The following is an 11,830-nucleotide window of genomic DNA, read 5'->3' on the forward strand; positions in this document are numbered from 1 at the left end:
ATCATCTCCTTCGGAGCATCGGCCACACAAGGATCTGTGAATAACTCCGCGATCAGCACGTATTATGGGAGAACATTATCTTCCGGTATCACGGATCCCATGAGCTATGATGGTCTCTTGGTCTGGTCCTATTGCATATAATTTATTGACATGTCAACTATTGGGCCGAAGTAGCTGGCACTTTCAAGGCAAGTGTTCGGCCGATGGAGAGGAGCTAAACAAAACTCATCGTTTAAAATGATACAGTTTTCCTTCACCTCATAATCAATGGTCCAGGCTGCATCGCCGGTTCAGGTCGTAAAAATGTCAGTATCACTCAGCTGCTAAGGCTCCCTGGGGAATACTATGTCGACCATGATGTTGATTGATGTATGAGATGCAGTTCAGGTCAGAGCCCGCGACCTCATAGTAACGACAGCTGAGCCTAAATGCAGGAGTCTTCTTGTAGAAAGTTATTGATTATCTCGCCGAGTCTTCAGTACAAGGACCGCAAGTACACATAAAAAGGAGCGATCCCCTAGATAATCGTTTGTATTTTATTTCGACAGGTTGCCCACCCCTTGTTTCGATCACCAGGAGTTCGCCCTGGTTCGACTGACAGGACATTCCTCGAGGAGCTTGTAGTGGCCTCGTCCTTGCGAGGGGTTTCTGCGGCTTCGAGCTCTGTATGCGCTTTTGTACATCTTTCTGTCCTTGACTCGTCACAGGCCGGTGTGGTCAGTGGATGAAGGTGTAATGAAAAGTTCTTTGACATAGTGACATGCAGTATCAACCGGGTGCACTCACCAGATGTAATCAGATCAAGGAGTTCAAAGCAAATGGTCTACCAGCACCTTTCGACAATAGGTTGGTTGACGGAAGCGAGCTTGGTCAATCTAGACCACACTCTTGCTCTCCAACGAAGTGTATACAGGAAGAAAACTTAAATCTATGAACACGACGAGGAGCCTCTCGCTTGCTTCGGAGAAGGGAGTAGCGAAAATACGACTTTCGAATAGCCTTGAGCACAATGCGAGCCTTGGGCTCATCGGTCTGTAAGCAAGAACAAAGGGCCTGCATGTTACCACCGATCTCACAATGAGAGAGGCATCGCACCCGACCTCGAACTTCGATGAATCTACATCACATCGGCAGGGCATCGTCCTCTGCTGCAATGACCTTTCCCGTCTAGTTCATTCCGGAGGAACGACCGTAAGGAGGTAAGCGAAGCTGTGATATGGGAGCTCACTCCCTGGTGTCACGGTTTCACAGGGCCAGTCGAGCGGCTACATTGCATGAACTTCGGCACATGTTTGTCCTCCCGGACGGAGAGTCGACCGGGGCCACTGCAACAGTCTGGACAAATCCCCGAGCCGTTGATTTACATTTGCGCACCTGTCTTGGATGACGGGACGCTCCTGGTACAATGCTGGTACGGTCGTACAGCACACTACTGAACGTTGGCTTCTAGCTCCGGAGAGGTTGTCCATTGTCTTTCCCTGCCCCAGGGGTATTGACTCACTTAGACCGGTCGCTGGGGGGGTCTCACCTGTCAGAAGCATTGACAGACTGTCTGGTCTCGCTGGCTTCTTACGTATGTCAGCCAGCCCCGACGAAAAGGGCAACGAGAGCGATTGACAGTGGGAGTGAGCCGCCGCCAGAATCGAGGCCCGTTCCCGACGCAAGGGCACGGCGGGCGTTCTCGAACATTGCATTCGAGGCTCAGGAGGCTGGCGTCATGGCTGGTTGTCCATTGCTCGCCTGGTCCCCGAGAGCCCTTGGGAGCCAAAGCCCGCTGCAAGCCTGTCAGCTGCAACCCGCCAATTGGGCATCTGGCACTATTCCTTTCGGTTTCTCTCCTTGCTCTTTGGCGAGCATGATCTACCAACAACCCAGGATATACCTACCTAGGTATGGAGGATGGGGCCGACTGCCAGGCCGCAGCCCTACGTAAATGCGAATTTGCAAGGCACAAATTCACAGACAGGCACCACTACTGTATGTATGGACCGCAGAAGAATAAAAAAAGGAGGATTTACGCAGGGGGTTGTAGCAGAGGCCAATTGGACGTCCCAGGCGAACCGGTGGCCGCTATGCGAGGGGCCGCTCATGCGTTGGCATTGCATTGAAGATTCACCCAAAGCGGCCAACCAAGTGACAGATGCATGAAGCGAGACTGCATTGGTGAGGCAGGCGCAACAAGCAAATCAAGTCGCCGAAGGCAGGACGAGCAGCAAGAGAGAGACAGGGACAGAGAGAGACGAGAGGACGACTTTCACAGGCTATTGACGTCTGCATGCATTGCAGAGGACTACTGCATCGTAGACGAGGGCTGAGAGACAGACATACAGAGAAGAAGCAATTTTTTTTTTTACCGGACTTGGGGACTGTTGCCGGTGGGCGTGGGATTGTCTCTGATCCTCGGGCATAGTTTGGGACTGCTTATTCATTGTTCACGATCGAGCATCAGCAAAAGGCGAGACTGGACCCTTGTTTAAGCCACCATCGTGAGGGTGCAATAGTAGGTAATCTCATGTAATGAGTTACTGTGTATGGTTTCCTGGGGAGCTGGGGTAGCCGAGTCTAGTATCTGCTAAGCGTACGGCCGTCGGTTGCTGGCAGCCAGCCGCCCTTTGGGTTAAGCCAAGCAGCCACGCAGCCACGATGCGGACTCTGGCATGATCGGGCGTCGTTCGAGATGCACTTCGATTCAGTGATATCGAGGCTCGGGGACGGCAGAGCATTGCAATGTTGAATGGAGTCCCCTGTGCTGTGGGCCCTGCGATTCAATGCCCTGCGATACTCTATGATACCCCGAACACATACATACACATACACATACATCAGCCTCAGCGCGCCACATCCGGTCCTCTGGACCGAACAGGCATCTTTTGTCGTCCCCTGTTTGAGACGTGAGGCATCGACAAGACAGGCCGAGCCTGGCATCGAACGCCTGTCAGCAATGAATGAATGAATGAACGAATGCATTACGACGATAGCGTGTTCTGTTCTGTTCTTGTCGTGTCTTGTCTCGTCCCTCTCTCGTTAACGAGAGGCCCCATCTCTCTCCACTCTCTGCATGTACATGTAGAGGTATGGGGCTTGTCATTGTCTGTCTGTCTGTCTGCACGGCATTTCGAGGGATCGCCGACTACCATGCGGGCGTAGCATGTCGCAGCAGCAACATCCACGATTCCTCGGCCTCATTGGAGCGAGCGAGGTACCCAAACCTGGAAAAGCTGAGACATGCAGGATCGACGGGGGAATCCCGGTCAACAGATGGAGAGGGCCACTGAGGGCCACTGGGGACCAATCTCTTCTGACGAACCGTCTGGTGCATACATAGATAGTAGTGACACAGTGGTGGTTGTCCCCACTTGGACGCTGACCTGCGACAGCGCTGTTCTGTCTGTACCTGACTTGCCGTTCCACACCGTCGGTTTGAAGAGTGCAACTCTACGCAGTACATACCCTCGAGTCTCGACTGCACGCAGGAGTCTAATGTACCCACGCACAATATAATACACTATTCTACTCTACGCTACACTATCAGGATGTGTGCCGCAATCCGTCCGCTCCGTTTGTTGGCACCAGTCGTTGCTGGGCGTGACCGTCACGGTCCGAACACGCTAGAGGTTAGCGGTGTCTTGCCCCGATGATGAGTGCGCGCACCAGTAACCGTCGTCATGACCGTCGTGATGAGCTGAGAGGTGGACACTGCCAAAAATCCTGTTGCGGACGATGCTCCGCTCCTCTGGCGACTATGCAGTAAAGGTCTTAGGTATCTCCTCTCACGCGCGCCTGTAATTTGGCTTGTCAACACTACCGATTCCAGGTGAGCAAGGTACAGCCCTCTAGTCGGACCAGCACTTCAGATCCAGGTTTATTGCATAGTAGCTGCGGTAGGTAGGTACATGCTCAGCGGAATTGCACTCCTTTTGCGAAGAAAGTACCTTCGCGATGTACTGTACAATGCCTATCTACTACGGGATGAAGTGAGAGCGGTGATCCCGGGCAGCGTCGGACGCTGTGCAGTGCAGCAGCACCTGCATCATCCTCCGGCTGCAGCTGCATGGAGTGACTTCATTACCCAGGTGATCACTCCCCAGGTAGGACCCGAGCATCATCAGCACCATCATCATGCTTTCCGGCTACCCAGGAACGCAGCAGAATGGATATCTGTTGTCCTGGTTCCCTCTCCTTCTCCCCCTTCGCCCCGAATCCGGATTCCTGAACTCTATCTCCTCTCGAGCCCCTCTGTCGCATGTCCTGTTTGCAGCGTCAATCAGGATATCAGCATCTTCTTCTTCTTCTTTTTCTTCGAGGTCTCACTCGCCCGCGATCGTCCGGCTGCCAGCTCGCTTGAATAAAGTCCCGACGCAGGTAATGTAACTCAGGCGCCGTCCATCCCTTGCCTGTTACCGCAATTAACCTCCCACATGGTCTAACAGACCCCGGCAGCCCCATCTAGAATGAGCATTGAGTATCCTGGCCAATCCGAGCCACGATCTCCGTGTAAGCCACCGTCCCAATTTGAACAATTGGAGCATTCTTGGTCCCAGTGGCTTGCGGGCTAACGACGGTCAGAGCGTCCACTCTCAGCCTGGAGGCGCAATCCATGCCGCAGATTGTCTCCCACGCGCCTTGTTGCGTTGTATTGTCCTGTACCTTGATTCTGATGAGCGCGGGCTCCGGGGCCTGAAAGATCCTCATTAGACTTTATTACATTCAGCTGGTGCGCCCCCTTCTGGCCTGGGCCCATCGTCGTCGCTCCATATGGCGACAGATTCGAAATTGTGCCCAGCATATAAGTCATCCCCAGGACCCTCGCTCTGGTCAGGCACGAACCAGGTCCTCTCCACAAGCCTCCAACAGCAAGCAGCCGCTCGTTGGTCATGAGAGGATTCAGTCTCGAGGCCCCGAAACTTCAAGATCGTCTGTTTCTCTAAGCGCCGTCCACTCATCGTCTTGTTCACCACCTCCCGTCCGCATACTCAGCGCTTCGAGAGCCATCCGTGCACTCTCATTGGTCAATTGCGGGGCCCCTTCAATCACGCCCAGGCGAACTCCCTATCCTCTGCGTCTATCGAACAAGCTCTCGCGGCAGGGTTTCTGAAGCTTACGGGCCTCCTGTCTTGACAAGCTTCTCTTTTTATAAGAGTTGCAGCTCCCGCGTGTCTCGAGTTATTCGGTCCTCAAGCGCGGCGAGTTGATCTCTCCCCGATTCATCATGGATCCTACTACGACACTCTTTACCTTCATGCTGTGAGTTGTTCTTGTATATCATTTAAAAACGGACGTTCCTACGAAACAAAAGCGTTCTTCTTTCTACCTACATTGGGATCATCTTCCCTTTTCTCGGAAACCTTTCCCTGTTCAGAGCATTGGCTTTTTGTTTATTAATGTACGTCTTGCTTTGCTGTGAATCTGCCTAAGAGCAGCTCGACTCTTCAGGTAAAGATTGTCACGCATTTCCAAATCAAAATTTACGCTTCCCCTGAATTGGCGAGGCTTATAGCTTTGCTGTAACCCCATATATGAGTGCGATAGCCGAGGGTAGGCTATAGCTTGTTATTGGCAGGATTAATGCCGATGCCCTGGACAGCCTTATGAGAGGGCATTGCATTGCTCGCATCACGTCAGCACTGGGCTCATTTCGGGCCTATCTTTCGTGTCAGAGTACGCTCGTCAGATCCCACAAGGCATTGGCCGCATCTTGCTTGCCCAAACGGCTGGGTGAGGATGATATAGGGTCGCATTGCACTCGCAGCCTCTCGCACGCATTACTCACCTCGCTCACCTCAGGGGAATATATGTCAGCTTAGTAGCTGGTACCTGCATTTGCTTTTCTCTGCGTTATCAACACAACTACACATCTTATAATAACGGAGCCGTGGTCGGAACATGACTGACCAAACCATAGACAAACGCATCCTTCCATTCGATCAGTCCATCTTGTCGGGTCCTGGGACAACTTTTCCAAGACATACGCAATGGAGCGTGATGTCCGTCGCGATCGTGGCCAGTGGCGGGGATGCCATTCGTTCAAGAACATTGTCAACGACGGAGACATTGATTCAAGAGCGAAGCGGAATGGCGGCTTGAAAATGGGCAAGACTTACTACTACTACGTGCGTGTGTATGCCTCATATGTCACCACCACATACTAACAGCTCCCAGTACGAGTTGGATGGCACTACCGAGACTTATGACCCAGCTCAGCCATCCACGACAGCCTGTCCCTACTTGCCGGGCCAGACCGTTAACACGATGTGGATGCCGCTTGAGCAAGTGGAACGCAAGCGGAGTGCCTCGCTGAGCTCCATGCGCAACGTCGACTACAAAACGATGAACCCTGCGGACAAATTTGTCACCCCAAGACCTGCCCCAAAGATCCCAGAGGCTCCAGGTGTTCGCCTGGCTACGTCGCCTATGAGCCTCCGACACAAGCGATCTGCTCGATCACTTTCACCGAGTCCGAACTGGTCTTGGTCGCCACGGAAGCTCTTCACCCGCAAGACCAGCTCCCTGTCTCTGCACAGCTCGGACGCAGACTCGAGCGAGGAGGCACCACGATCATATACACCCTCCGATGACCGAGCTAGCCTTGCTTCATCTAGCTCTAGCAGAACCCGAGATATATCTCCCGAGTCATTGAGGAAATTCCTATCTGATGATCTGCCCCTGGTCTCTGAGCCGGCACAGGCAGCTGAGCGGCCTGAGATTGCCATCCCGGATGACATTGTCGAGGAGAACGAAGACGATGACAACTTCGCCACTTCTGCCGTCTCTGAAGTCCTGCCCCCAACCGTCCTGTCACCGCCACCGTTTAAACGTAACTTCTCATCATCAACCATTCTTCAGCTTCCATCAAGTCAGCCAGAGACACCGGCCGAGGAAACTGAAGAGCTTACTTATAGCGAGCCTCCTTCACGAGCACCCCCCGCGGTTCCGTCATATTTCACCGAGAATCTCCCCATTCCTCGCTCACACTTTTCTTTCTCATCTGAGTCGAGCTACACATCGGGAACCAACCCCAACTCACCCGATCCCAACGAGTTGCCCGGCTTCTGTCACTCCGAGGACGAGGATGATGGCGGCATCTCCTCCATTGACGAGGAGGCCTTCCCATATCCTCCACGCGGTCTAGGCGTGAGCGGTCACGCGTTCGACCAGAGCATCGCAGCCGCGTTCGCCGGCTACAGCCTGCCTCGTGCTTCCGTCGACGGCGCCAAGCCAGCCATGGGCAGCCAGTCACCTGCTCAGGGCATGGGCTCACCGGCCCTGATCGCACACAACGAAGCCGGCAGCCCTGCTCTCCTTGCTCACCCCCTCCCGGGCTCGGGCCTTGACGATCTCGTCAATGAGCTTGGCTGGATGGCAGATGTAATCCGCGGCAAGAATGGCGCATGATCATTTCTCTTTTTCATTTGTTCATCTCATCATGGCATTGCTCCAAGCCAAGATCATAAAGTCACATTACATTTCATATAGAATTGCTCTGGATACATTTTCCTTGAGGATATCAGCGGTGGCCACCGCGCGGCATTTGGAGTATCGGGTTTCTTTTCTACTAGTACAGCGGATAAATCGGGACTTGGGATGACTGGGATATCGGCGCTTGGAAACTCATATACCCCCTTCCTCGTTTGCTGACCGGACAGCTCTCGGGATGACTAGACTTTTTGGAGGACTTTGGATCCGGTCCGGTTATGGATGGGCCTGGATAGGCCCGGAGTTGAGCAGTGCAGCAAATTCAATATACTTTGACTTGCCAAATCTATCTTTGGGACATACAAAATCTGTGTTCATTGTCTTCGCCGGTGACTTGCCCTTCCGTTCGCGATACGCCCGAAAGCTTCTTCGCGAGATTGGTTCCCGACATTGTTGCCCTTCGGCTTCTTCGCGCGCCTCGTATACGTTATTTCCCAGCATCAATAGGTCCACCTCGGAGAAGAGCGACCAAGCCACATTTCGTCAATAGTAAACAGATGGATGACCTGATGACCCTGCAGGCGGCGTCACACGCAATCCTCTGTGGCGGCGGGGACCTGCGTCTGCCAGGTTACACCCAGCCGCCCTTACAGCGACCCCTGGGACAAAAAGAAGGCGGCCGGCGCATTGCATACATGCATGATGGCGTTCCAGCCTCGATTTGAAGTGCTTTTTCAATAAGAACCGGGTTGGCAGAACGCCACGAATTTGTCCTTGGGCAGGATGTAAACAAATGCAGGGATGCGGGATTGCGAGGGAATATCAACATACGGCGGATTGTGCTATCGGTAGGACTCAGAAGTTGGACATACCTGAGGTCCGCTTCTCATATTTATTGCAGGTTCGACTACCTATGTTACGTGGCTTGCCTGCATTTCTTCCTCATTTTACCAAAGCAGGCTCTCTCAAATCTCTTGTGATTTTTCAAAACGGGAAGTGTGTTCCGTTGTTGGATTGCACGTTGGTTGAAAGCTGAGTGGAGGCATCATAGACATCAGTTTACATGGAATCCACAGCCGTGCTGGAGCTACACTGGATACTCCGCTTCTGATGATGGCTAATAAGATTTTTTGGCATCACCATGGAATATACATCTGCTTTCGCTACAGTTTACATTTGTTTTGTCTCGCCTGCTGTGACTGATGGGACGGCGCATCTCACTATTTAATGGCCACTAGAAGTTGGTCCCAATGCAGGCGTGTATCTAGATTCACGGTCAGATGCGTGACTCACTGCTGAGTGAGGAAATCAGGAACACCCTCAGCAAATCCATCATGATGCATGTTTCTAGTAAATCAGAGGCCTCCGGTACATTGCCTTGTCAGTCTCTAGGCGAGGCGAAAGTGGCTTCAAGATCACCACTACATTACGCATTAGGTTATCAGGGATCATATGTAGGATTTTCAAAGTCCGGGTAGGCATCATTAATCATTTATACATCTAATCTAGCTACCATTTTCTCACATTGTTACCATAATACATTCAGCTCTGTGCCACTTGTGCCTTCGGCTCTGCAACGACTTCAGATGCCTCAGCAGGCACTAGAACAGGCTCAGTCGCGGGCTGTTGAGCTACGGCTTGCTCTTTGGCAGGCTCTTCGCTCGCTGGAGCTGCTTCTGTTGGCTTCGGAGCATCTGTGACCTCTTTCGGACCACCAAGGAAGCGCGTGGGTACGCCCCTTGCGGCAAACGACCCATTGCCGACCCACGCTCCCAACAGGCTGCTCCATTTGTAGTCGCCCTTGGAAATGCGCTGAATCTCCCTGTAAGCATATCCATTATAGTACGGCAGACCCGTCTTGGGATCTTTGTACCGAGCTGGATGGCCCGTGATCGCACAGATTGGAGGATGTGGAGGTTCTGCGAGCTGAATTAGCATTGGAGAAGGTCTAGTTGAATGGGGAACATACTGCCGAGTTTGCTCATCTTCCACCCGAAGAGAATCTGCGTCTGCACAGCGGGAGATTTGATGGCATCGTCGTCAAAGTTTTGTAACATGATACAACTGCGAGTTACTTTGCCTTCCAAAGGCGGCTCCGGAGCTGGAGGTTCTTGCACTTCCTGTTTCTCTGCGGCTTTCGACGCTTTGCGGGCCTTCGCTGGTGGAATAGGAGTACTTTGGGATGGTGTGACAGGTCCATCCTTTTCAGCGAGTTCAGATCCCTTGGGAAGGGGAGGCAGTTGAGGATGGGGTTGCTGCGTTTGAGACTGAACTGTAGGTGCCGTTAAGGAGGGTGGCGGGGCTGGTATAGGACCTTGGATGGTGGAGGATGTTGAAGGTGCTGCCATTGGATTTGCCATGAGTGATGCCTGGTTAGTAGCTGGATGAGATAGAGGAGACCCCGTTCTTGGGGGAGCAGGAGCAGCGAGGACATTTGGCCTGTAATTGGGTCCTGAGGAATAGCCGAGCATGGGCATAGGTGAGTTTAGCATGCCCGGCATAGCTCCGGCTGGTGGAGCAAGGACACTTCTCTGCTGAGAAAGCATGTCAGGCGGAGGCGGAATAGGGGGTGGTGCCATCAGACGAGAGCTAGAGTCATTTCTCTGGAAAGGCGGTGGTACGAGAGCCTGATTTACTTCGCCAGGAGCTGGAGAGGGTGCTTGTAGAGGGGAGCTTGCTACAGGCATAGGAGGTTGTGGGCTGGCCGCTTGAGGAGGTGGTGGAGGAGTAGGAGGCTTTGATGCAAGCTGTGAGTTGGTTGGGGGAGGAGGAGGGTATGTACTCGATGTCTCGCTATTCGTGGGTGCTTGAGATATGGCCGGTGGGGGTGAAGCGGGAGCTTGACTATTTGTAGGGGGCTCAGCGAGGGACGGAGGTGGAGGAGTAGGCCCATCGTGTGTTGTAGGAAGTTGAGAATTATTTACAGGTGGCGGTATTGGTTCTGATATAGCGTTCGTGGCAGATTCAGGAGCCGGTTCGGAACCAGCATCGTGAGGTGGAGGTGTTGCCTCAGGAGCAACGCTTGGAACCGGCGGCGCTGACGCAGCCGGCTCCGAGGCCATGCTAGAATCCGTAGTCTTAGGCTGCGATCCGGCCACACCTGGCTCTTGCTTGATAGCTTCTGAGCCGACCGTCTCTTGTGGTGTCGTCGTTGGCACTGGCGTTGTCTGTTCTGAAGCCTTGGCTTCCGCGTCCGCCTTCGCAGCGGCGGCGGATTGCCTCTTCTTTCTAGGCTTGTCCTCCATGGATACCATCTTTCCAACATTCTTCAGCTGGGTTTCGCTTAGATCAACGATACCACTCCAGAACGTCACAACCGGCCCCTCCAAACGGCGATTGTTCAAGGCCGCCAGCTTGGCCTTCCGCTCCTCTTCTCGTTGCTTCTCTGCCTCCTCCCATCTGTTTAAGCTCTTCGAGTTCCTCTTTTCCACGGAAGCGGCCTCTTTAAGACGCTCGGCTTGTGTCATTGGAGGTTTCTTAAGGGCCTCTAACTTTTTGGCCTTCTTCTCCATTATCTCCACCTGCTTCTTGCGTTTGATCTCCCGCTCGATCATTTGCTGATGGAGCTGCTCTTTGCTCATTCTCGTCGTCTGTCGCTCGGACGACCGTGTCGGGAGGTCTGCAGGTGATGGAAGCCAGCTCGCCCTTTCTGACTTCTTCTTGGGCCGGGGCGGCGGTGCAGTCGTCGCGCTCGGTCCAGCGGCTGGTTGGCTTATCCTGACCTTCTTCCTGAACTTGATGGGTATCGCCTCTTGGGCCTTTCGTTTTCTCATCGCCGCCTTCTTCTCTTTCGCCTGGCGCTGGAGCTCCTTCTCGCCCTCGTCATCGTCCGCAGCGGCGGCGTTCTCATCCTCATCGTCGGAAGAAGAGTCCATCTGAACATCCGACGCGTCATCCTTGTCGGCGTCCGTGAATCCGGCGTCATCTTCGTCCTCGGCGAACAGAAGCTCCAGATCGGAGTCATCAGCTGCAGGCTCCTCGTTGGCGAGCATGGACTTCATGCGGTTGCCGGCGGTGGACCGCTTCGCGCGGCCGGTCGCCAGCCATTCCACCTGCTGCGTCTGGCTCCCGGACTCGCTTCCGTTATCGCTGCCGGTGTCGCTGTCGTCTGAGTCGGATGACTCGTCCCGGCGAGATGGTGTGTTGTCGCTTGTCGCCATCTTGTCGTTCTGCCGCGTCTTGACTCTGCCCTCCCCGGACTACAAAGCGAATCTGGGGCAAGCCTGGTCACGCATCAAATAGTGGCGGAATCCAACTCTGTGTATGTTCGAGTGAGTTCGGCAAGACTTTAAGATCATCGGTCGCGTCGGTGATCCGGCGCAGGTGGCGCGATGTTTGCTTGAATTTTTTGGAGGTTCGCGTTTTGCGGAACACATCTGTTGGACATTTAAGGTTCTTGACATCACTGTATGACTAG

General features: G+C 53.5%; 3 protein-coding genes across 3 annotated transcripts; 1 reads left to right on the forward strand and 2 right to left on the reverse strand.

The window, feature by feature from the left end:
• Positions 1-5,972: 5,972 nt before the first annotated feature.
• UCRPA7_2220 (hypothetical protein) lies at positions 5,973-7,392 on the forward strand (the record flags this gene model as incomplete). Its single annotated transcript, XM_007914796.1, has 2 exons — positions 5,973-6,110; positions 6,160-7,392. The coding sequence occupies 2 exons, from the start codon at positions 5,973-5,975 to the stop codon at positions 7,390-7,392; spliced, it is 1,371 nt and encodes a 456-aa protein (XP_007912987.1).
• Positions 7,393-8,955: 1,563 nt separating this feature from the next.
• UCRPA7_2221 (putative yl1 nuclear protein) lies at positions 8,956-9,470 on the reverse strand (the record flags this gene model as incomplete). Its single annotated transcript, XM_007914798.1, has 2 exons — positions 8,956-9,332; positions 9,383-9,470. 2 exons carry the CDS (start codon positions 9,468-9,470, stop codon positions 8,956-8,958), a joined length of 465 nt encoding a protein of 154 aa, XP_007912989.1.
• A 952-nt stretch (positions 9,471-10,422) lies between these two features.
• UCRPA7_2222 (putative yl1-domain-containing protein) lies at positions 10,423-11,573 on the reverse strand (the record flags this gene model as incomplete). The annotated part of the gene is made up of 2 exons (XM_007914800.1): positions 10,423-10,476; positions 10,545-11,573. The coding sequence occupies 2 exons, from the start codon at positions 11,571-11,573 to the stop codon at positions 10,423-10,425; spliced, it is 1,083 nt and encodes a 360-aa protein (XP_007912991.1).
• Between the last annotated feature and the right edge of the window lie 257 nt (positions 11,574-11,830).

The sequence above is a fragment of the Phaeoacremonium minimum genome, assembly GCF_000392275.1.
Source record: "Phaeoacremonium minimum UCRPA7 unplaced genomic scaffold PA7_03_scaffold_155, whole genome shotgun sequence".
NCBI classification, from domain to species: domain Eukaryota; kingdom Fungi; phylum Ascomycota; class Sordariomycetes; order Togniniales; family Togniniaceae; genus Phaeoacremonium; species Phaeoacremonium minimum.